The sequence below is a fragment of the Elephas maximus genome, chromosome 2, assembly GCF_024166365.1.
Source record: "Elephas maximus indicus isolate mEleMax1 chromosome 2, mEleMax1 primary haplotype, whole genome shotgun sequence".
NCBI lineage: Eukaryota > Metazoa > Chordata > Mammalia > Proboscidea > Elephantidae > Elephas > Elephas maximus.
In genome coordinates, this window is record NC_064820.1 from 86,550,161 (window position 1) to 86,574,884 (window position 24,724).

General features: G+C 34.8%; 1 protein-coding gene across 5 annotated transcripts in view; it reads right to left on the reverse strand.

Moving 5' to 3' along the window:
• SSBP2 (single stranded DNA binding protein 2) overlaps positions 1–24,724 on the reverse strand; it is a 302,711-nt gene that overhangs the window by 58,303 nt on the left and 219,684 nt on the right. For all 5 annotated transcript variants that reach the window (XM_049866960.1, XM_049866967.1, XM_049866977.1 and 2 more), the window contains one exon: positions 8,539–8,598. In XM_049866960.1, the coding sequence (XP_049722917.1) occupies positions 8,539–8,598 (60 nt within the window). The remainder of the gene's footprint in view (positions 1–8,538; positions 8,599–24,724) is intronic.

A 24,724-nucleotide genomic window follows, 5' to 3' on the forward strand; every position in this document is an offset into this window, starting at 1 on the left:
TTTGGTATCAGGGATATGGTGGCTTCATAGAATGAGTTAGGTAGTATTCCGTCATTTTCTATGCTTTGAAATACCTTTAGTAGTAGTGGTGTTAACTCTTCTCTGAAAGTCTGGTAGAACTCTGCAGTAAAGCCATCCGGGCCAGGGCTTTTTTTTGTTGGGAGTTTTTTGATTACCGTTTCAATCTCTTTTTTTGTTATGGGTCTATTTAGTTGTTCTACTTCTGATTGTGTTAGTTTAGGTAGGTAGTGTTTTTCTAGGAATTCATCCATTTCTTCTAGGTTTGCAAATTTGTTAGAGTACAATTTTTCGTAATAATCCGATATGATTCTTTTAATTTCAGTTGGGTCTGTTGTGATGTGGCCCATCTCGTTTCTTATTCGGGTTATTTGTTTCCTTTCCTGTATTTCTTTAGTCAGTCTGGCCAATGGTTTATCAATTTTGTTAATTCTTTCAAAGAACCAGCTTTTGGCTTTGTTAATTCTTTCCATTGTTTTTCTGTTCTCTAATTCATTTAGTTCCGCTCTAATTTTTATTATTTGTTTTCTTCTGGTGCCTGATGGATTCTTTTGTTGCTCACTTTCTATTTGTTCAAGTTGTAGGGACACTTCTCTGATTTTGGCTCTTTCTTCTTTTTGTTATGTGTGCATTTATCGATATAAATTGGCCTCTGAGCACTGCTTTGGCTGTGTCCCAGAGGTTTTGATAGGAAGTATTTTCATTCTCGTTGCATTCTATGAATTTCTTTATTCCCTCCTTAATGTCTGCTATAACCCAGTCTTTTTTGAGCAGGGTATTATTCAGTTTGCACATATTTGATTTCTTTCCCCAATTTTTCTGTTATTGATTTCCACTTTTATGGCCTTGTGGTCTGAGAAGATGCTTTGTAATATTTCGATGTTTTGGTCTCTGCAAAGGTTTGTTTTATGACTAATATGTGGTCTATTCTAGAGAATGTTCCATGTGCACTAGAAAAAAAAGTATACATTGCAGCAGTTGGGTGGAGAGTTCTGTATAAGTCAATGAGGTCAAGTTGGTTGATTGTAGTAATTAGGTCTTCCGTGTCTCTATTGAGCTTCTTACTGGATGTCCTGTCCTTCTCTAAAAGTGGTGTGTTGAAGTCTCCTACTATAATTGTGGAGGTGTCTATCTCACTTTTCAGTTCTGATAAAATTTGTTTTATGTATCTTGCAGCCCTGTCATTGGGTGCATAAATATTTAATATGGTTATATCTTCCTGGTCAATTGTCCCTTTTATCATTATGTAGTGTCCTTCTTTATCCTTTGTGGTGGATTTAACTTTAAAGTCTATTTTGTCAGAAATTAATATTGCTACTCCTGCTCTTTTTTGCTTATTGTTTGCTTGATATATTTTTTTTCCCATCCTTTAAGTTTTAGTTTGTTTGTGTCTCTTAATTCTAAGGTGTGTCTCTTGCAGGCAGCATATAGACGGATCGTGTTTCTTTATCCAGTCTGAGACTCTCTGTCTCTTTATTGGTGCATTTAGTCCATTTACATTCAGCATAATTATAGATAAGTATGTGTTCAGTGTTGTCATTTTGATGCCTTTTTATGTGTGTTGTTGACAATTTCATTTTTCCACTTACTTTTTTGTGCTGAGACATTTTTCTTTGTAAATTGTGTGTTCCTCATTTTCATAGTATTTGACTTTATATTTGTTGAGTTGTTACTTTTTTTTGGTTTTTATTTTGAGTTATGGAGTTGTTATACCTCTTTGTGGTTACCTTATTATTTACCCCTATTTTTCTAAGTAAAAACCTAACTTGTATTATCCTATATCGCCTTGTATCCCTCTCCATATGGCAGTTCTATGCCACCTGTATTTAGTCCCTTTTTGATTATTGTGATCTTTTACATATTGACTTCAATGATTCCCTGTTTTGAGCGTTTTTTTTTTTTTTTTTTTTTTTAATTAATCTTAATTTGTTTTTGTCGTTTCCCTATTTGAGTTGATATCAGGATGCTCTGTACTGTGACCTTGTGTTGTGCTGGTACCTGATATAATTGGTTTTCTGACCAATTTCCTTTAGTATTTCTTGTAGCTTTGGTTTGATTTTTGCAAATTCTCTAAGCTTGTGTTTATCTGTAAATATCTTAATTTCGCCTTCATATTTCAGAGAGAGTTTTGCTGGATATATGATCCTTGGCTGGCAGTTTTTCTCCTTCAGTGCTCTGTATATGTCATCCCATTGCCTTCTTGCCTGCATGGTTTCTGCTGAGTAGTCTGAACTTATTCTTATTGATTCTCCCTTGAAGGAGACCTTTCTTTTCTCCCTGGCTGTTTTTAAAATTTTCTCTTTATCTTTGGTTTTGGCAGGTTTGATGATAATATGTCTTGGTGTTTTTCTTTTTGGATCAATCTTAAATGGGGTTCGATGAGCATCTTGGATAGATATCCTTTCATCTTTCATGATGTCAGGGAAGTTTTCTGCCAGCAGATCTTCAACTATTCTCTCTGTGTTTTCTGTTACCCCTCCCTTTCTGGGACTCCAATCACACGCAAGTTTCCTTCTTGATAGAGTCCCACATGATTCTTAGGGTTTCTTCATTTTTTTTAATTCTTTTATCTGATTTTTTTTCAGCTATATTGGTGTTAATTCCCTGGTCCTCCAGATTTCCCAGTCTTCATTCTAATTGCTCGAGTCTGCTCCTCTGACTTCCTATTGCGTTGTCTAATTCTGTAATTTTATTGTTAATCTTTTGGATTTCTGAATGCTCTCTCTCTATGGATTCTTGCAACTTATCAATTTTTCCACTATGTTCTTGAATAATCTTTTTTAGTTCTTCAACTGCTTTATTAGTGTGTTCCTTGGCTTTTTCTGTAGCTTGCCTTATTTCATTTCTGAGGTCATCCCTGATGTCTTGAAGCATTCTGTAAATTAGTTTTTTTATATTCTGTATCTGGCAATTCCAGGATTGTATCATTTGGGAAAGATTTGGTTCTTTAGTTTGGGGGGTTGTAGAAGCAGTCATGGTCTGCTTCTTTATGTGATTTGATATCGACTGCTGTCTCTGAGCCATCACTAAGATATAATAAAAAAAAAGATATAATAGTAGTGGTTTATTCTATATTTGCTCACTGAGTCTTATCTTTTGTTTTCTTTCAATATACGTAGATAGGCTACTAGATTGCGCTGTCTTGATTGTTGTAGCCCTTGACTCACTTATGACCTATTACCAGCTGGTTTGGGCTGTTACCAGATATCTATGCCTGAGTCCATTCACTAATCTTGAGTAGAATCTGATTTTGGGTCATCAAGTGTGCGATGCAGACTGTCACCTATCCACCTAGAGAAGTAGTGGTGATAGTTGTGTGCACCAGATTCTAATAGCAGCTGAGTGAACTTCTAACTTTTTTAAGTCTCTAAATAGTTAGAATTTTACACTCTGGATTTTGACTAAATTTATGAATCTCATTGGAGACATCATGTTCTAGCAACAGTTACCATTTTCTTCAAAATTTTCCTTTTTCTAGTTTATCTTAGAATAGAAGAACAATTGAAAAGTCTTTGTTTCTATTCCTCTATGAAAAATAGAGCATAATCTTTATAGAAATCTTGATTAAGATTTCTTTACATTTAGTTCTTTATTCATCATTGTTTCTTGGTTGGGAAAGAATGAATTTCCTTTTTTGCCAAACATGATTTGTTAATCACCTCTGGCCTACAAAGGTAGAAAATAATTGAAAAAAGATATATCTGAGGATATAACTCATAATTCAAATTTATAAGGAAATAATGCTTTTAATCCTGTTTCATTGGCTTTCAAACAATAGTTTAAATATATTAATAGTATAATTATCATAACAGCAAACTATAAGGATAAAAGAGGGCATTTTGAACTAGCCAAAGAAGCCACTTTATGCTTTCATCATTACCCACTAATTTATATTAAACAGGTACAATATATTTAATTTTTAAAGTTACTTCACTAAAGTCATCATCTTTACAACATCAGCTGTAAGACTCCTATTATCTACTCAATGAAGAACATATTTCTCTTTATCTGGCTAAGTCAAGTCTTTCTCTTATATTTTTATCATTTAAAGAAAAGCCAAACTCTGCATGTGAAAAATTTTTAAAAGATAGGAAATTACTGGCAACAGACATGAATGGTAAATAGCATTAATTCTGAGTAAGAGAACATGTAATGAAGAGTAAACATGTAGTTTGTTTGAAATACAGATACCTTGGTTGATGATAGATTTATCTTAAATATAAAATGTAAATATAAGAGTAAATGCCCCCACCAACTTGTTTTCTGCTCAAATGCCTTACCGGTTTTCCCCTGTCTGAAAACTGATGAAAAAATTATCTTTAAGATTTTTCCTATTTTTAGCATCCATTGTTTTCCTTCTTACCATGTGAGCACTAAGTATTCAATAATAATAAAGAATATTCCTATCTATGGAATTTCCAGAAGAATAAAGTATCTTTTATTTATCTATATATATAATTAATCATGAATATATTTTTAATCAAAAATTGAATGCTTGCTTAATGCAAAACTTAAAAAAAAATTTTTAAATAATCCCACTACCCATAAATAAAAGATATGCTCCTTATAGTCTTTTTGACAAACCTGTATTTGTGCGGGGGGCGTGAGTGGGGAGAAGTCTGAGTCTGTACATCTATACAGCAAAGATGATATATTGCATATATAATGTTTTGTGGCTTTCTTTTTTATGTTTGGTTATAATTTTTTATAGATTATGAATATTTTATCATATCAGTAAATGTAATCCTATAGCATCCTTCTTAATAGCTGCACATCACTTCATTATATGGATATACCATAATTCATTTAATCATTCATCTATTATTGGACAGATAGCTTTTAAGGATTTTCAGTAGAGTGGCTGATACAGTATGTTTTGAGAATACTAAATTGAGCTTTAAAATATAAAATGGACAAGACCACTAACCATGCATCATTTCAATTTATAAACCTGTTGACAGTGTTTCAGGAATGTTGAGAGATAGAGTTTAAAGTCTCAAAACTCTATAAAACTCACCGTCGTCGAGTCGATTCCGACTCACAGTGAAACTATAGGACAGAATACAGCTGCCCCGTAGGGTTTCCAAGGAGCAGCTGGTAGATTCAAACTGCCAACCTTTTCCTTAGCAGCCTGACCCCTTAACCACTTTGTTACCAGGGCTCCTCACAATTCTATAGGATCAATAACTCATATTTTTAATTATTCTTGGTATCATCCATCTCCTTGATAGTCTGATTTCTGCTTGCCTCAATTTCCTTAGTATAGTGTTGAATAAATACTGTGAATTTTCCTGATTATACATTTTATCCATGAAAAGGAGACTGTAAGTTATGGATGCTACAATATCAGTGACTCTTTCCCTTTTCCGGCATCTGAACGAATTTCAGTGTAAAACTGTATAGTCAAATATATTTTGTGAACTTCATTTCTATGTTTAATATATGTTTCCTCCTATAAGTTTATCCTCTGCCTTATTACCTATTTTTCCAGATTTTTAAATTTTACTTTCCTTTCATAATTTTGGAAACTATTATCCTTCCCTATAATTTTTTCAGCATAGTGACATTATATCATATTCTAAACATCTAGGCATATAAATATACAAACAGTTTAAACCATTGTGGATTTAGTCCAGAACCATGAAAACCATCTTGGGAAAACTTAAATTAAAATCTACAGTCTAATAGTCTAATCATTAAAAAAAAAAAAAAAAAAAAATCATTAGTAATCATAAATTCTGAAGGCTCTGTTTATGTAAGGGATGTCTTTCGCATATTTAAAATGACCAATCAGTATCACTGAAGAGGTGAATATTTCACTTTTTATTTTCTTAGATAGGCCTTAGCAGTAAAACAAATTTCATTACTTTGTATCAATTTAAATGAAAACTGAAGCATGAAATATTTATCAATATTTGTGTTTTCATATACATTATTCCAATTAATCACTAATTCTACTTAAAGTCAATTCTACCTTAATGACTAGATAATGAAATTGAAAAACCATGTTTATTGTTTGAAAAGGTCATCCTCCTAAATAGGTTAAACATTGTTCATACAACACTGTTTACGATATTGACGTGATTCATTTACTCAGAAAATTCTTTTTGAAAAATAGTGTAAATGTAGAATATTTTTACTTTGAATGAAGGAGTTTGAATTAACTAAGTGTAACTATATATGGGGAGCCCTGGTGGCACAGTGGTTAAGAGCTCGGCTGCCAACCAAGAGGTCAGCAAGCAGTTCGAGTCTACCAGCTGCTCCTTGGAAGTTCTACTTGCAGTCCTACTCTGTTCTACAGGGTCGCTACGAGTCGAAATCAACTCCCCGGCAACAGGTTTTTTTTTTTTTTTTTAACTATATATGGAGAAACACAAAATAAAAAAGAGCCATTCATAGAAGAGTACACTTGTTTTAAAATACATTTAGGTAAAGACTGTTTAAGATTCTTGAGGAAAGAGAGCCTATATACAAACCTTCATTGTTTTCTTTAACTCTGTAATATCCCTTTTAAAAAACCCAAAGGCACTACATACTTGTTCTTAAGAAAATTCAAACGATCTACTTTTACAGTTTCACACCCCTACCATCAACTCACTCCTCTTCCTGAAAGTGGATCTTACTTTCTGTTATTCTGTAGATATGAAACCTAGCATAACACCTTACACATAGCAGGCATTCCAACAAGTCACAATTCCAATAATTCTGTCACATTTTTCATCTTTGATATGGATATACAGAGTCAAAAACCTTCCTAAGAATCTCACATTTCCCTATTTCAGATTTTCAGGAACCTCACACCTGTGTAATATACAAGGCTGTGGACGGGATATTTAAACACCATAAAGACGCCAATAAAAGATGCAAATTTCTGCTCTTTAAAAAGAAATTTAAAACACTAGGCACCTACAGTCCAACCTGTAAAAGCCAGAACATGTGTGAGGCAGAAACCTGTCAGAGAAGGAAAACAAATTATTTTCCACTAATAAAGAGCATTAGGTAAGTGTTAAGACTGTACCCTGTCAAAGGCAGAAAACTTTTAGGACCTGGAAAAACAAGGCAGTTCCATTGTGTTCTGGCTCTCGCAGGCTTCACTGTACATAAGTAGATCTGACTGTCAATATATACAGGTTCACCCACAGAGAAAATAAAATTCCCGTATGTTGGAACACTTGGCGTCTGTGCACTTCCCCTTCCTATTTCATGCCATTTTCCCCTGGCCCCATGCACTGAATGCAGATTCAGTCTGGAGAAACGCACTCCAGCTGCTACGCGAAGACTGGCAAGCACTGAAACCATGAGACATCCAGCACTGCCTCCCGTTTAAAGTCCTTCCCTGGGGGTGGATCTGGTACTGGCACTCCTCGCTGTGCACTAGAAGTAGAGAATATTGCTTCAGTTGGGACAAATTCAAGGACTCTGCATAATTCCAGGAAGAGGGGAAGCAGAATTCTATTGCTAATAGGTGTTTCAGTAAGTACAACTTTCATGCATTATTTTTAGTCAGAAAGGAAGCAGAAATTGAAAGATCATAAAAATGAAAGAAAAACAGTTGTGATGGCAAGCCTTACATCAGATCTGGGATAAAGCTGAGGTATATAAATAACAGAATTTGAGAAAGTGACAACTGTCTTGACGTAAATATTCCATACAGCTCAGCATTTAATTTCTTGTGTCACATACGTCACATTTCCTGAATCCCCAAATTAAACTGTAAACTCCCTGAAAGCAAAAATTCTGTTTCATTCTTTTTAGCATAATAAAAAGATATTGATAAAGACTAAGAACAAAAGTTTATGAAATCTCAGAGCTCTTGTGGTTAACAAAAGAAAAAAGGTGGATGATTTATTGTTAGGTTAACAATTTATTCATTAATAGATTCAACCCTTCTGGAACCACCTAATTATATGCCTGGTATGCCATTATTTAAGCTATTTGATGCGAATGTTATAGGCATGATATTAAAACTACCATGAAAATAAACCAAAATATGTTCATAAAAATATTCGATGCCATTCTTTAAACAAGAAGATAATCCGCATTTACCAAAATGACTTTTTTTTTTTTTTTAATTAGGTTAAAAGTATAAGGCAGAGTCCATTGATCAGCTAACTCTTTAAGAACCTCTTATTTCATTATTTCAGATTTCAGGAACCTCACACCTACATAATACAGAAGGCTATGGATGAGCTATTTAAGCACCATGAAGACCCAGACAGTAAATACTTAAGGCTTGCAGGCCGCATACGGTCTCTGCCATCACTCTGCTCTGCCGCTGTCATGCAAAAGGGCAATACAATGAGAGTGGCTGTATTTCAGTACAACTTTATTTACCGAAACAGTCAGCTAGCCTATGCGCTGCAGTTTGCTGACCCCTGAAGTAGATTATATGTAACTAAAGTAGCATTCCACAGAATGGAGCAAGGATACTTTAATAATTCTATCAGACAAGAAATGTTTGTAACATTTCCAAGCTCGTTATTGATTCTTAATAAAACTTAAATTGCACATAAATCTTACCTGGTTAGGTATCCTCAAGGGGGGCCTTGGACCTCCAGGGTACCGAGGTGACATAAAAGGCTATTGAAGTCAAACAAACAAAAACAAAAGAGAAAGCACAATGTGAAATACAAATTTGAAAATAAATTAATGGCAAAAAATTTTTAGAACTATACAAAACTCAATTTACTTCTCTACGTGGCTGCTTTTGGTGGAAAAAATGATTTTAAGAATGATTACCATCTTATTTTATATTTTGAAGACTAAATGGAACATGTTCCAAAGAAAATGTAAAAACATTAGAGATGACTGAGATAACCATGGCAAAACTTTTTCCAATTATATATTATTATTAGAGTAAGGATATATAACTGGTAAAAAATAAGATTATGAAATTTAGATAATTTAATCTCAGGAAAGACTTCAGGAGGAGGCTTATTGGTTAAATTATACAAATTAGTTCCTGAGAGCATACTTTTGACTGAATTGTCCCGTTTTTTGGTTATCTTATTTCCTTAATAGTCTCAGAGTTGCCAGATTTCTTCACCTTTTTTTTTTTTTTGTAGCTCTGTTTAAAATGGTAAAGACATTTCTTTTCCGAGGGTCATTTGTGGTCAGAAAAGCTTTGACTTTCCCTCATTACAGGTTTGCTATAATTCAAAATTTATTATAGATTTTAAAGTTGGAATTTCTTTGTATTTTATGAGCCTAGTAGATTATGAAGTATATTCTTGTAATAGAAGATAAAATGCTCTTAATGCTAAAACTTAACTCAATTTATATTGTTAGGTGAGTCAGTGGCTCCTGAGATGTGTTGAAACTGTCAGTCCAAAAACCGCCTGAAAAGTGTCCTAAAAGGATCATTTTAGTGATCGTTGAATGTTGGGTAGGAGGAGAATATTTCTGATCACTCTGCTTTGGGTACCAAATTTAGACGCTAAGTCAAACATTCAAATTGTTTACTATTATTCAAACAATAAAAATCCAAAATTATTCAAAATTCAATTTTTTTACTGTTTTCTTTGAGAAACAATAAAAAAATCACCACGATATAATTTTGTTTAATTATAGCTGAATACACAATTTACTGAAATGTAAGACTATTCCTTTCATATAAGCAAACAGCCCTCTAAGGGGCTGAATACTATTAAGTAAAATATTAATAATAGATTAATATAAATTAAGAATCAATTTATCATATAGCAAATGAACAAACGCCTGATCACGCTAAATCTATAGAGCTCTTACAAAATTAAATTCTACATTTATAATGTATTTTTTATAAAATTTTTCTTAGAAATTAAGGCTGTAATTCATGGTTACACAAGTTTTCCACAGCTGCTTTAAAAATACCATTGGAAAAATAAAATCCTAAAAAAATTCATGCCATACAGGCTTTTTCTATGTTATCTGTTACAGAGTCTGACAAACCAACAGGAAGAACTTTAGAATTAAGCAAATAATTAGGCTTTTTGCTCACTGTGTTCTTATATGTCACGGTGCTTCCAGGAGCCCGTTTTACAGGGCCAGAAACAGATCATTCTGATAATACTGTCACCTCCAGCTGATAAAACCTAAGTGGATTTTTCAACTTCAACAAAGTTGATTTAAAAACATTAAGTTTTCACATATTTGATCAAAGTTGCCCCTTATTGTTTATCATTTCTGAAACTCTAAATTGGATTAATTAACTACCAACTAGAAGCTTATTCCAATATTCACACTCCTTTTATTTTCCCTTACTTTTTCTAATTATATTTGTGAAGCTGTCTTTTAAAATATGAACTCATTTAAAATTAATAATTAAATATAGTGTCATTGTTCTTGGAATGGTTGCCCTTCTCTCACAAAATGATGTTTTATGATATACTTACTTATCTAAAATACAGTATCAACTTAGTTTTTGAAGCATGGGGAAATAAAAACATGTTACTAATCATTCCTGTTTGTAATAAGATCACTTTGAAATAGAACACAGAGAAGAAACAGAAATGATGCTAAAATACTACTAAATAACAAATGCTAAGATAAATATTGAGAAGTGCCTTATTTAAAAGAGAACACTAAATATTTGCATGGTCTACTGAAAGTAAAAATACTAGGGTCAATTTAACAGGATATTTAAAGAGGAAAATTTTGCTCTAATCTATGGCACTGTGAATTAATGTATTTTAATGGGACTGTCTGTACATGCCTAACTAACTGTGAAGGGTCCCATCAAGGGACTGCTGTGAGATAGAGGCAGTGACTGTGGTGGCTGTGAATCTACAGGTCCCTACAGAGTACGACTGGGACAGACCTACAGAGACTCTCATTTCAGCCAATTTATGTTCTCTTCTATGCCCTCCTCCAAGAAGTATAAATCCATAGGTTTTTTTTTTTTTTTTTTTTGGCAAAAGAGAGAGAAAATAATCACTTAGAAACTCTAATCTAGATAAACTCCAATTTAGATAAAAATCCACTACTTTTATCTAAAATATGAAGATTGCTATGGTTAAAGCATTTTTGTGAAAAAAATAGTGCTGCTATAACATAAGCTCTTGATTGATCCTTTCCTTACAATTTCTAGATAACTGCCTACTTCATCAGCCTGTACCTACAAGCAACAGAGCCCAAAAGAGTCTATATACTAGTAAATGAGAATATTCTGTACTTGACTATTCAGATTCCAATTTGCTTTTAAATATAATTTAAGATACTAAAACAGATTTAAATTCTTTTATGGTAAAAGTAATAATCTATCCAAGAGATTACCTATGGACAATATGAATGATATCTATCGACAGGCAGATCTGTACTCCCTGCATTAGTGACCTGGAAGGTACAGACTCTCCAAAGAGTCCTTGGCTATGCAAGTGTGCTCACTTTTTATATCGTACTTTTATGCAAATAATGTTTACCTTCTACATTTGTTTGCCAACTGTGCCCTCCCCCCAGGAGGCATTTTGCATAGTGAGCAAGAGGGAAGGGTGCAGCTGACAAACTTAGAAAGCACACATTAAAAAAAAAAAATTATTTACTTAAAAATATGGTATTTGTGACAAATCCTTTTTTTTTAAATAGCTTGGGCACCAAAATATTTGCCTGAAGAAGTCATGATGGTGACTCAATATTTCAACTGGAAAAAAACTTCCCCGTCAGGAAATTATTTATCATGTGTATGGAAAGAAGATTTGACCAGCACCTGGGGGGCTGGTTTTTAGTTTTTGCAACCACCAGTAATTAGCACAGTGGCCTTGAGCTAATAACATTTCAAGCCTTTAGTGTTCTCAACCTTAAAATGAGTAAGTTGGACCAGATGACATTTAAAATTCCATACAAAATTAAAAAATAAAACTCATGATACTATATTATTTTCAGCATTGCCTTTAAGTATAAAGTTTAGCATACTGTACATCACTATGAATATTTGACCCCCACGTATCTGTCAGTTTGTCATGCTATGGGGGCTTGCATGTTGCTGTTATGCTGGAAGCTATGCCACTGGTATTCAAATACCAGCAGGGTCACTGATGGTGGACAGGTTTCAGTTGAGCTTCCAGACTAAGACAGACTAAGAAGAAGGACCTGGCAGTCTACTTCTAAAAAGAATTAGCCAGTTTAAGCCTTATGAATAGCAGCAGAGCACTGTCTCATACAGTGCCGCAAGTGAGCCCCTCAGGTTGGAAAGCACTCAAGATATGACTAGGCAAGAGCTGCTTCCTCAGAGTGAAGTCAACCTTAATGACGTGGATGGAGTCAAGCTTTCGGGACATTCAGCTGCTTACGTAGCAAAACTCAAAGTGAGAAGAAACAGCTGAAGACATCCACTGACAATCAGAACACGAATGTACGACATACAAATCTAGGAAAATTGGAAATTGTCAAAAATGAAAGGGAATGCATCAACATTGATATCCTAGGCATCAGTGAGCTGAAATGGACTGGTACTGCCCACTTTGAATCAGACAATCACATGGTCTACTACACTAGAATGACGACTTAAAGAGGAATGGCGTTACATTCATCATCAAAAAGAACATTTCAAGATCTATCCTGAAGTATAAAGCTGCCAGTGATAGGATGATATCCATAAACCTACAAAGAAGACCAGTTAATACAACTATTATTCAAATTTACGCACCAACCACCAAGGCCAAAGATAAAGAAATTAAAGATTCTTACCAACTTCTGCAGTCTGAAATTGACTGAAAAGGCAATCAGGATGCACTGATAATTACCGGGGACTGGAATGCAAAAGTTGGAAACAAAGAAGGGTCCATAGTTGGAAGATATGGCCTTGGTGACAGAAAAAATGCTGGAGATCGAATGATAGAATTTTGCAAGACCAACGACTTCTTCATCGCAAATACTTTTTTTCAACAACATAAACGGCAACTATACACATGGACCTTGCCAGATGGAATACACAGGAATCAAATCGACTGTATCTGTGCAAAGAGACAATGGAGAAGTTCATTATCATCAGTCAGAACAAGGCCAGGGGCCGACTGTGGAACAGACCATTAATTGCTCATATGCAAGTTCAGGTTAAAACTGAAGAATATCAGAACAAGTCCATGAGAGCCAAAGTATGACCTTGAGTTATATCCCACCTGAATTAAGAGACCATTTTAAGAATAGACTAGATGCGTTCAACACTAATGACCGAAGACCAGACAAGTTGTGGAATGACATTAAGGACATCAAGCATGAAGAAAGGAAGAGGTCATTAAAAAGACAGGAAAGAAAGAAAAGACCAAAATGGGTGTCAGAAGAGACTATGAAACTTGCTCTTGAACGTTGCGTAGCTAAAGCGAAAGGAAGAAATGATTAAGTAAAATAGCTGAACAGAAGATTTCAAAGGGTGGCTCAAGAAGACAAGGTTAAGTATTTATAATGACATGTGCAAAGAGCTTGAGACAGAAAACCAAGAGGGAAGAACACACTTAGCATTTCTCAAACTGAAAGAACTGATGAAAAAATTCAAGCCCCAAGTGGCAATAGTGAAGGATTCTAAGGTGAAAATGTTAAATGACCCAGGAAGCATCAAAATGGGAATACACACAGTCACTATACCAAAAAGAATCGGTCGATGTTCAAACATTTCAGGAGGCAACATATGATCAGGAACTGATGGCACTGAAGGAAGAAGTCCAAGCTGCACTGAAGGCGCTGGCGAAAAAAAAAGCCTCCAGGAATTGACGGAATATCAATTGGGATGTGTCAACAAATGGATGCAGCACTGGAAGTGCTCACTCGTCTATGCTAAGAAATCTGGAAGACAGCTACGTGGCCAACTGACTAGAAAACATCCACATTTATGTCTATTCTCAAGAAACGTGATCCAATGGAACGCAGACATGATATCACATGCAAGTAAAATTTTGCTGAAGATCATTCAAAAGCAGCTACAGCAGTATATCCACAGGGAACTGCCAGAAATTCAAGCTGGATTCAGAAGAGGACGTAGAACCAGGAATATCACTGCTGATGTCAGATGAATCCTGGCTGAAAGCAGAGAATACCAGAAAGAAGTTTACCTATGTTTTATTGACTACACAAAGGCATTCAACTGTGTGGATCATAAGAAATTATAGATAACACTGCAAAGAACAGGAATCCCAGAACACTTATTTGTGCTCATGAGGAACCTGTACATAGATCAAGAGGCAGTTGTTTGAGCAGAACAAGGGGCTACTGCGTGGTTTAAGGTCAGGAAAGGTGTGCGTCAGGGTTGTATCCTTTCACCATACCTATTCAATCTGTATGCTGAGCAAATAACCTGAGAAGCTGGACTATATGAAGAAGAAGGGGGCATCAGGATTGGAGAAAAAGTCTTTAACAACCTGCTTGCTCAAAGTGGACTTCAGGCACTTACTGATGAAGATCAAAGACCACAGCCTTCAATATGGATTGCACCTCAACATAAAGAAAACAAAAATCCTCACAACTGCACCAATGAGCAACAACACGATAAAGAGAGGAAAGATTGAAGTTGTCAAGGATTTCATTTTACTTGGATCCATAATCAACACCCATGGAAGCAGCAGTCAAGAAATCAAAAGACACACTGCATTGGGCAAATCTGCTGCAAAAGACCTCTTTAAAGTGTTGAAAAGCATAGATGTCACCTTGAAGACTAAGGTGTGTCTGACCCAAGCCATGGTGTTTTCAATTGCCTCATATGAATGTAAAAGCTGGACAATGAATAAGGAAGACCAAAGAAGAATTGATGCCTTTGAATTACGGTGAAGACAAAGAATACTGAATATACCAAGGACTGCTAAAAGAACAAACAAATCTGTCTTGGAAGAAGTACAACCAGAATGCTGCTTAGCAGCAAGGATGGCAAGACTATATCTCACATACTTTGGACATGTTATCAGGAGGGATTAGTCCCTGGAGAAGGACATCATGCTTGGTAAAGCAGAGGGTCAGTGAAAAAGAGTTAAGACCCTCAGCAAGATGGGCTCAAGCACAGCAAAGATTGTGAGGACAACAAAGGACAGGGCTGTGTTTTATTCTATTGTGTCCAGGGTCGCTATAAATCAGAACCGACTCGACGGCCACTAACAACAACAACCTAAATATTTGAAGTGTTTGTATGAGTGGGGAGAGGGATACATGCATGTGTCCTGTGCTTTTATAGAATAAAGATAATATAGCTAAAGAAGAAATAGGTCAATCAGGAGAATAAAAAAGCTATACTTAGTGATTAGAAGGTATGCTAGAAATTTATTCCATCAACAAATATTTGTTAAACACTTGCAAAGGTACTATTTTAAATGGTTGGATATATCAGTGAACAAAGCAGATAAAGATCCCTGCCCTCTGCTGAGGATTTTTCAAGTTTCATAGTCTTGTAATTAATAGAAGAAACAATTATTCAGAAAATTTTTTTTTCTACATCAGTCTACCAATCTAGAACAAATAGAATGTTCTCTTCACCAAATGGCAAGCATCAATGAAAACATGAAATATTTCAGTGTGGTGCCTACCTTCAGAAGTCATATTGCATCACCCCGACTTAATAGAATGAGTAGTAACTAAGAATAACTGAAAAAATCAGGGTTATGCTTTTTAAGAAAATTTCCAAAATTAGGCTAAATGCACAGAGTAAGCATCTTTGCTTTATGATATAAGATAAATTGGATAGCATGGTTAGTACCCTGGCACATGAAAACTACATTTACAGGTATAAATTCTCATTTATACATGTTTCAGTTATCTGTCTAGAATAAATGGGACAAGCCAAAGTGGAAGGAATAAAAATATATACAAAACCAGGAAATCAACAAATATTTGGTGACTTAAAAAAAACAGTACTTTAATTGAAATACAAACCAAGTGTTCAGCTCATTTCCCCCAAGTAGTGCTTTAAAGAAAAGATGGTACCTTTTAGAATCATAATTTATTTCAGAATGAAAGTCGTTACATTTTAAAGGATTATTTCCCATTATATCAAGATTTATTCACAGAATTTTAAACTTCTGCTTTCCTAAAAGAGAGATTTTCTTTTGTTCCTTGCCCTTTCTGCTACCAAGAAGTAGGAGTATTTGTCTTCTTATTTGATCTTTTATAAGCCCTCAGTTTTATCTCAATTCTCTAAGAATTAGAAAGAACCAGCTCTTTATCTTCCCTCACATTAGCTGAAAGTAGACTGCTCAGTACAATTCTTTCCTTCTGAAGGTCCTCGACCCCTCGAAGGAACTGTTTTATAAATAATTTACTACTACTGAAATTTCAAGTGATATGAACAATTTTAAGCACTAACTTATTTTAAGATATGTATGATAAAACTGTGCATCTTTAACGATACATTGCTGAAATGTTAATATTGTTAATATTTTCTAACATTGTTAAGGTTGTTGTTGGTAGGTGCAGTAGAGTTGATTTGGACTCACAGCGATCCCATATGACAGGGTAGAACTGCCCCATAGGGTTTTCTTGGCTATAATCTTTACAGAAGCACATCGTTAGGTCCTTTTCATGCAAAGTAGCTGAGTGGGTTCAAACCGCCAACCTTTTAGTTAGCAGCTGAGCATTTAACTGTTATTTCTTAAAAACTACGATTCATCCATAACAAAATATCCTCTCTTTCTTGAGATTACTCTCTACTTTCTTCTCTCTGCCAAGTAAATATCTATGAATCCCACAAAAGCCAGTATAAATGCCACTTCCTTCTTTAAAAAATCTCTGTAGGCTCCTTCCCCACTATTCCCTTAGCACTTTGTTTGTACCATTGTCCTTGAGGACTTAGTACACGGCAATAAAACAGAATGTGTATTTGTGTTATCAGAATGTGAGATCCTGGAGGGCAGGGATTATACAATATTCATCTCTGGATCCTCTAAGCCTAGTACACGTATTGACATACACGAGACACTATGACAGCTTCAAGGATAAGAATCAGCATGCAACCAATCCCCATAATGAGGACATTGACCAAGCCTCTACCTGTCTACTTAATCATTTCTGATACCAACCCCTCCATGGCACATACTCTCGCTCTGTCCCTGGCCACCGGGGGCTAGGTCAGACCTTACGAGTTAAGAGGACACCGTCCTTGGATTCATTAATTCACTAGAATGACTCAAAGAACTCAATGAAGATATTATACCTGTGCTTACTGCTTTTATCACAGTAAAACGATATAAATAAGGGTCATCATAAGGAAAAGATGCACAGGTGAGGTCTGGGAATCTTCCCAATGTAGAACTGTCATGTCTGAAGGACATACCACTCTCCCTTTGCCAACCAGGAAGCTCCTTGAGACTTCGTGTTCTGGGCTTTTATTGGCCAGTCCTGAAAAAAAACTAAATCATGCCTCCTGAGGTTAGTTGATATGGTCCTTGTAGGTGTATCTTTTCTGCTGTACCAGCTCCCACTTGCCAGTGCAAATCCTCAGGTGTGGACTGGAAGTCCCAGACAAAGGCACCCAAATTACTCCAAGGGTTATTTCTCTGGAGGCAAGGGAAAAGGCCACCTTACTTAAGGGGGAGTTATGGTGACATGAATTATGGAGTTTGATGGCAAAATGTGGAACAAAACCCAAAACATTTCCATTGTCTTAAGTATATTATGTAGAATGAAACACTTGTTTTTGGATGATCAATTTGATTATCTATATCAATAAAGTTGAATTATACCATGATCAAATCTGAAAATTTTAACTATTTTTATATTAAAATTATCTTTATGTGGGTGGTTTTGATCATCTAGAATTTGATACTTCAAAGCCAAATGGTGAAATCTATTGACAGGATATAATTTAGGAGAAAACAGAATTATGCCTTCTTGTTAAAAAAAACTTCTTAATACATTTTCCCAAAAACAATTAAGCATTTACGAAGTGACTACAATATTTAAAAAACTATTACACGCTTACAAAAGATCACATGAGATTAAGTGTACCTTCAAGAATTTTGTGTCTATCTCTGGGTTCCCTGAGAAGGAGCAGAGAAACTTGACAAACTTGATATAAAATTTTTTATTTTTTTTTTATAGTTGTCATAGATTAGCGAGAGAACTCCAATCTCCTTTCTTTTAATCATTTATGCTATTGACTATTTGCACAATGAAAGAAAGAAAAATGGTGTTCACAAGAGAATGAAAAGACTTCTTGTTTGTACCTTCCCTGTTAATGAAAACTGGCCCTTATCCCAAAGTGGAAACCTAAAATTAGGGCTAACGTTATAGTTTTAAAGATCACTGAGAGTTATATACATGAGTAAGCATTTTTTGCTAGTTTCTTTTCAATTTCTTTTTTCTCTTTATATTGTCCTTAACTTAGATTAACTCAGTTAATCTCAGAGAGTGAGCTAATCATAGTCCTCAACTCATAGCACATATAATCACTGGTCCATGTAAGACCATTTCTTTGGTAAACTTTAATCCTATACTTTCCTCCCATTCTCCTCCCCCTTTAGGAAATATTTCATGTGTTTAATTAGTATCTTTTTGTTGGTATATCTTCTTGTACAAAAGAAAACAAGTAGTTTTTAACTTGCTTAAACGTTACATTATCTCATTGTATATCTTTTTTTACTAAACATGTTTTTAAGATTAATTTATATTTCTATGTTTGCATCTAATCTGTTAATTTCAACTGCTACTTAACACTCTTTCACAATCAACACCCATGGAAGCAACAGTCAAGAAATCAAAAGACGCGCTGCATCGGGCAAATCTACTGAGACCTCTTTAAAGTGTTGAAAAGCAAAGATGTCACCTTGAAGGCTAAGGTCTGCCTGACCCAAGCCATGGTGTTTTCAATCGCCTCATATGCTTGCAAAAGCTGGACAATGAATACGGAAGACTGAAGAATTCACACCTTTGAATTATGGTACTGGCGAAGATTATTGAATATACCATGGACTGCCAAAACAATGAAGAAATCTGTCTTGGAAGAAGTACAACCAGAATGCTTCTTAGAAGCAAGGATGGCAAGACTATGTTTCACATACTTTGGACATGTTATCAGGAGGGATCAGCCCCTGGAGAAGGACATTGTGCTTGGTAAAACAGGGCCAGTGAGAAAGAGTAAGACTTCAACTATGGATTGACACAGTGGCTGCAGCAACACACTCATGCATAACAACGATTGTGAGGGTGGCGCAGGACTGGAGTGTTTCATTCTGTTGTACACAGGGTTGCTGTGAGTCAGAACTGACTTGACAGCACCTGACAACAACAACAACAACAACATAACACTCTTTAAGTGTATCCACCATAATTTTAATTTGGTAGATAACCAAATTTCTTCTAATTCTCTGCCACCCCAAGTATCACTGCATTCTACATCATTGATCATGTCCCTTTATTGGTCTGGGTACAAATTTCTTATGATAAACAACCGAGACAAGAATTACGGATCTTCAGATATGAATATACTGTACTTAAATTTTGCCTGGTTGAGACTATTTACGTCACACTGTGAGATCATAATTTAAATATATGATTGATAATGTCTCCGATCCTTCTCTAGGATAATGCTCCTTAGCTTAATATCTAAGACCCTTCACAATTCAATCTTCAACCAACTTTCCATCTTTTCCCACTCTTTTTTCTTAGTATGTTTTATGCTGCAGACAAATTAGACTGAAGAAACTGCTCAGAAGAAAATTTAATTTTAAAATTAAAAAAAATTTTAACATGTCTGCTATGAACACTAAAGTATATTCAAGGAAGTCTAAAATGTTGCTTAGAAAATATATTTGAGCTTCCCTAAAAATTACCAGGACTCGTAAGAACTTAAGCATTCTCAAAATATGGTAAAACATTGCCTTTTACTGAAAATATTTCTTTTAAAAATTTCAAAGAATTTAAGAGAAAAGGGCATTTATATTTTTAAATGCTTTGTTTATGAGAAGGATGACTCCAAAACATCCTGTGTGTTTTGATATGAAGGACAGAGGACAAAAATTATCTATTATCGGAATAAGTAAATACCTTAATGACAAGGTAATTAGTCCATAAAGTAAACCTGTTAATTCTTACAATCCTTAAAAATGTGCAGCAATGTATAAATCACCATCTATCTTATTTTAAATATTTCAACTTGGCTTTAACAACTCTCTAAATCTTAGTTTTGAAGGACAAATTGATTTAAAAAAAATTTTAAATCATTAAAAAGTGAAAATGCTTTTTTTAAATGCCAACAACTTAAACATTTTCTATTCACTGCATTTTAGTTTATAAGCACATTTTAGAATAATTCAATGTCGAAGAGAACATTAACTTCTATAGAATGGAGTAATATATTTAAGACAGTTATACCTCAAAAAACTTCAAGTCTCAGGTGTGTTCTAAAACATATGATTATACATGATTACCTAATTCTAAGTAACTTAGGACTTCTGCTTTTTGGAAGACAAAACTATCCCATGAAATTTTCTTCTAATTAAAAAAAAAAAAGTCTTTTTAACAATTGAAAGAAATACACATTTATCAAGTATAAGAAAAAATGAACTTTCAAAACAATTCAGTGACCACTTAAAAAATGACGTTTTACTTCACAAAATGACTTGCTTGAAATTTTATAAGTTCTGTATTGTACATTTAAATAAAATTTGACTTATACAATTTTACTTTAATATGCCTTTACGGGGGCCCTGGTGGTGCTGCGGTTAAGTGTCCGGCTGCTAATCAAAAGGTCGGCAGTTCAAATCCACCAGCTTTTCCTTGGAAATCCTATGGGGCAGTTCTACTCTGTCCTATAGGGTTGCTATGACGGCAACGGGTTTAGTTTTGGTTTATATTCCTCTATGATGCATTTTAGAGCAGAAAGTTTTACTTTTTACAGTTTACTAGGTTAATCTAACTCATATAAAAGAAAAACAAAGACCAAATCTCTTAATAGCTCTTCTAGTGTTCTAACCTTTATGACATACTGTTACAGTGATACCTTTAACTGATAAAGGAAGGTCTACATACTTCATTCTTATGACCAACTGACCATAAATAAATTGCCTGAGTTGGCACTTCCTTCTAGGTCCCCAGCAACTGTGCAACCTTTCACTTAAGGCATAATTCTTTACCCTTACTACCATTCAACCACAAAAAGCTGAAAAGGCAGTGGTATTTCAGGTAAGAAAGTTAATTTGCATATAAAGCACTAATTAGCATGTGCTCTTGACTCCCCCTCTAAAAGAAATGAGACAACTGAAATAAGTTTACAGAGCTTTGCCTCTGTTTTCTAGAACTTTTTTGGTTGATTTTTGAAAAGAATATATGCAAACTTTAGTCATTTGTTTTTTTTAAGTCAAATGCTAACAGGGAATACTTGAAGATGGGTGGGAATGGTGATAAAAGGATATGGCATTATTTGTGGAATACCATCGTTACAATAAAACTGTTCACTATAACGTGCTAATTTGTAACAATGTTCATGAAGAAGAGAAAGAAGCAGCTAGCACATTATAAAAGAATTAGAATATACAGAACAGGTATTCAATAACCATTTGGACAGTTCAGTAGCTGGCTCACTGAGTGAATGAATAAGGTTGTTCGGAAACTCTAAAACCCAGTTAAAAATGTCTTAAAGCTTGGTTTTCTTGTATAAAACTTGACCAATTTATTTGTCTTACTAAAAATAGGTTGCATCAACTGATATTGTGAAAAGTAAATCACAATTTTAGAAAAGTTTATATGGTTGTCTAAAAAAAAAAAAAATACCCATTGCTGTCAAATCGGTTCTGACTCATAGCAGCACTACAGGACAGAGGGGAACAGCCCCACAGGGTTTCCAAGGAGTGGCTGGTGGATTCGAACTGCTGACCTTTTGGTTAGCGGCCAAGCTCTTAACCCCTGCACTACCAGGGTCCAAATGTTGTCTAGTGCTTATAAAATTTGTCTACAGGGGGAAATCCTGCTTGTTTAAACAGGATAAATTATAACTTCAGAAGATGGTAAGAACAAGAGTAGGTAAAGAGCAAAGAGTGAGCAACCCCAAGAAGATACTGAATGTAATTATAATATCCATTATCATCAGCATATAAGAGAACTTATGAAAAATACAAACCCATTGCCATTGATTGGATTGTGACTCATAGCAAGGCTACAGACAGATTTTAACTGCCCCATAGCATTTCCAAGGCTGTAATCTTTATGGAAGAAGACGGCCACATCTTTCCACCACAGAGCAGCTGGTGGGTTGAACTTCCAAACTCTCAGTTAGCAGCCAAGTACTTAGCCACTGCACCACCAGGGTTCTGATGTTATAAAAACCCCTTTTTATTCTCTCCTACTACTTTCAGATTTTTCTTTTTTGGGGGTGGCAGGGTTCTTAGATAGTTTTACAGAGTAGCAGTATTTTGTAACCACTTTTTTTTTTTATTTGATATAAAAGGATGCCAGGTTAATTTATGTATGATTTGGCAAGAAAAGCATGATAACTTTATTAATCTTTTTCTCAAGTACAGACTAGCCATGAGAGCTGCTAATAATCCCATATAGCAGCTCATATCTCTCAGTTGTTTGTCTCAGATACTGCTATGTTTACACATGGGATACTAATCTCTTTAGACTGAAATACAGTCAAAAAGTTATAATCTTTAGGTCTCCAAAACAGTTTGCTTTGCCTTACAGTTTTTATTTCCATTAAGAAAAGACTGAACATTTAAGTAAGAATATTAAACTCATCCGTCTGCTTCGTTAATACTATACTGTCTTTGGTACATAACCATCTTTAGTCCAAAAACCTGTAAGAAAATGGTTTTTGCCTAAAGGCAATTTGCTTTCGTCAACATTTAAGCAAAAACACAAGGTACAAAGTAAAATACAGCCTGGAAAAATATGGGTTATCTTCAGCAATTGTATTAAATTATATAAAGATCAAATACATACCTCAGTTGGTCCTACACAAATATGGCTTTAAATGCAGACAATCTTTTTTTTCTGATATTGTCAATGTGCTGTTTTAAGCAGACTCATGGAATAAGACACAATTCTATGACAAAAATTATTCTAGAATTTTTGAAAGGAAAAAACTTCTTCCAAACATAATTTTAGAAAATGATAAGGCAGGATTTAACTGTTTATTCATAATCCTGGAAAGTTAATAAAAATATGTTTACTATAAGATTTAACCAAAAGCATAAATATTCTTTTTAAATATTGCTTTTTACTCTCTGTGTCCTTTTTCTTTTAGTCAATTTTCTTTATTGCACATGATTTTCTCTATTTAGATTTCTATTCTACGCATTTCTATTTTACTTAGAAGTAATTTTTTTTTTTTACTTTAATGTGTTAACTTTCTTCAAGTCATGTGCTATTAATAATAAATAATGTGCGGAATATGATTTCAAAAAGATTATTACTGAATGGTGCATTCCTTATTTTATTTCCACCATCTTTCATATGGTAAGAATGTTGATGTTTTAATTTTAAAAATTCCATGAGATGTTTCATGAGTATTCTGAAGAAAAGTAATGAAGCATGGATTATACATCCAATGAATTTTGTCAAAGTTACTTTACAATTCATATATCTTAATTTGTTTAGTCTTTTCTGTTTTTCACGAATGTCTCCATCAGATATTACTGACACCACAGTGGATAAGACACTCTTGATTAACACATTTTAATTCCAACAAGTACTAAACTAATTTAGCTCACAAAATGACACACTTGTGCAGGCATATTCTGCTGATAAGCATAAATGTGTCATTATCTCCCATACATCTTAGCTATCCTATCATCACGAAACAATTAAAATAACTCACATAAAATAACTGTAACGTAATAACAGATCCAGTCTCCTTTATATTATTTTGAGAAGGCTAACTTAATACTGCCTGGAATTCCAAGCAGACTGATTCTTTGGACGTGGAGTAGTTTATACGGTTGTCTTAAAAAAAAAAAAAAAAAAAAAAAACCTACTGCCATCGAATCGATTCTGGCTCATAGCAACCTTACAGGACAGAGTAGAACTGCCCCACAGGGTTTCCAAGGAGTGGCTGGTGGATTCCAACTGCTGACCTTTTGATTAGCAGCCAAGCTCTTAACCACTGTGCTACCAGGGCCCCAGTGGTTGCCTAAAAAACCCAAACCCAGTGCCGTCAAGTCAATTCCAACTCATAGCGACGCTATAGGACAGAGTAGAAGTGCCCCATAGAGTTTCCAAGGAGCACCTGGCCGATTCAAACTGCCGACCCTTTGGTTAGCAGCCATAGTGCTTAATCGCTATGCCACCAGGGTTTCCAATGCTTGCCTAGTGCTTATAAAATATGTCTAGAGGAGGAAATTTTGCTTGTTAAACAGGATAAATTATAACTTCCAGAGGAAGATAAGAATAAGAGTAATAAGGAGAATAGAGTAAGTAACCCCAAGATACTGAATATAAATCAAAACTGGTCACTCACATTACGGGCCTTTCCAAGAAGATGAGACTATTTCTCAAGCCTTCATTACTATATAGCCTTTGGCTACAGGGGTGCGCCAATGGACTTTGGAATGTGAACGGGGACTATACTATCTGCTAGCCTAATACATTATGAAAGTTTGAAAAACACTCTAGAAAAACTTCAAAAATTTATTTTACATGAATTTATATTCAGAGATACACACACGTGTGTGTGTGTGTACGTGTGCTTGTGAGACAAGTAGTTGGAGCTCTGCATAAACTGAATCTGGCTCTGGTGCTGCCTCTCGTTAGTGACTGATGTCACAAGGCAACCCCAGGCACAACAGAACGAGACGATGCCTCGTCTTGTGCCATCCCCACG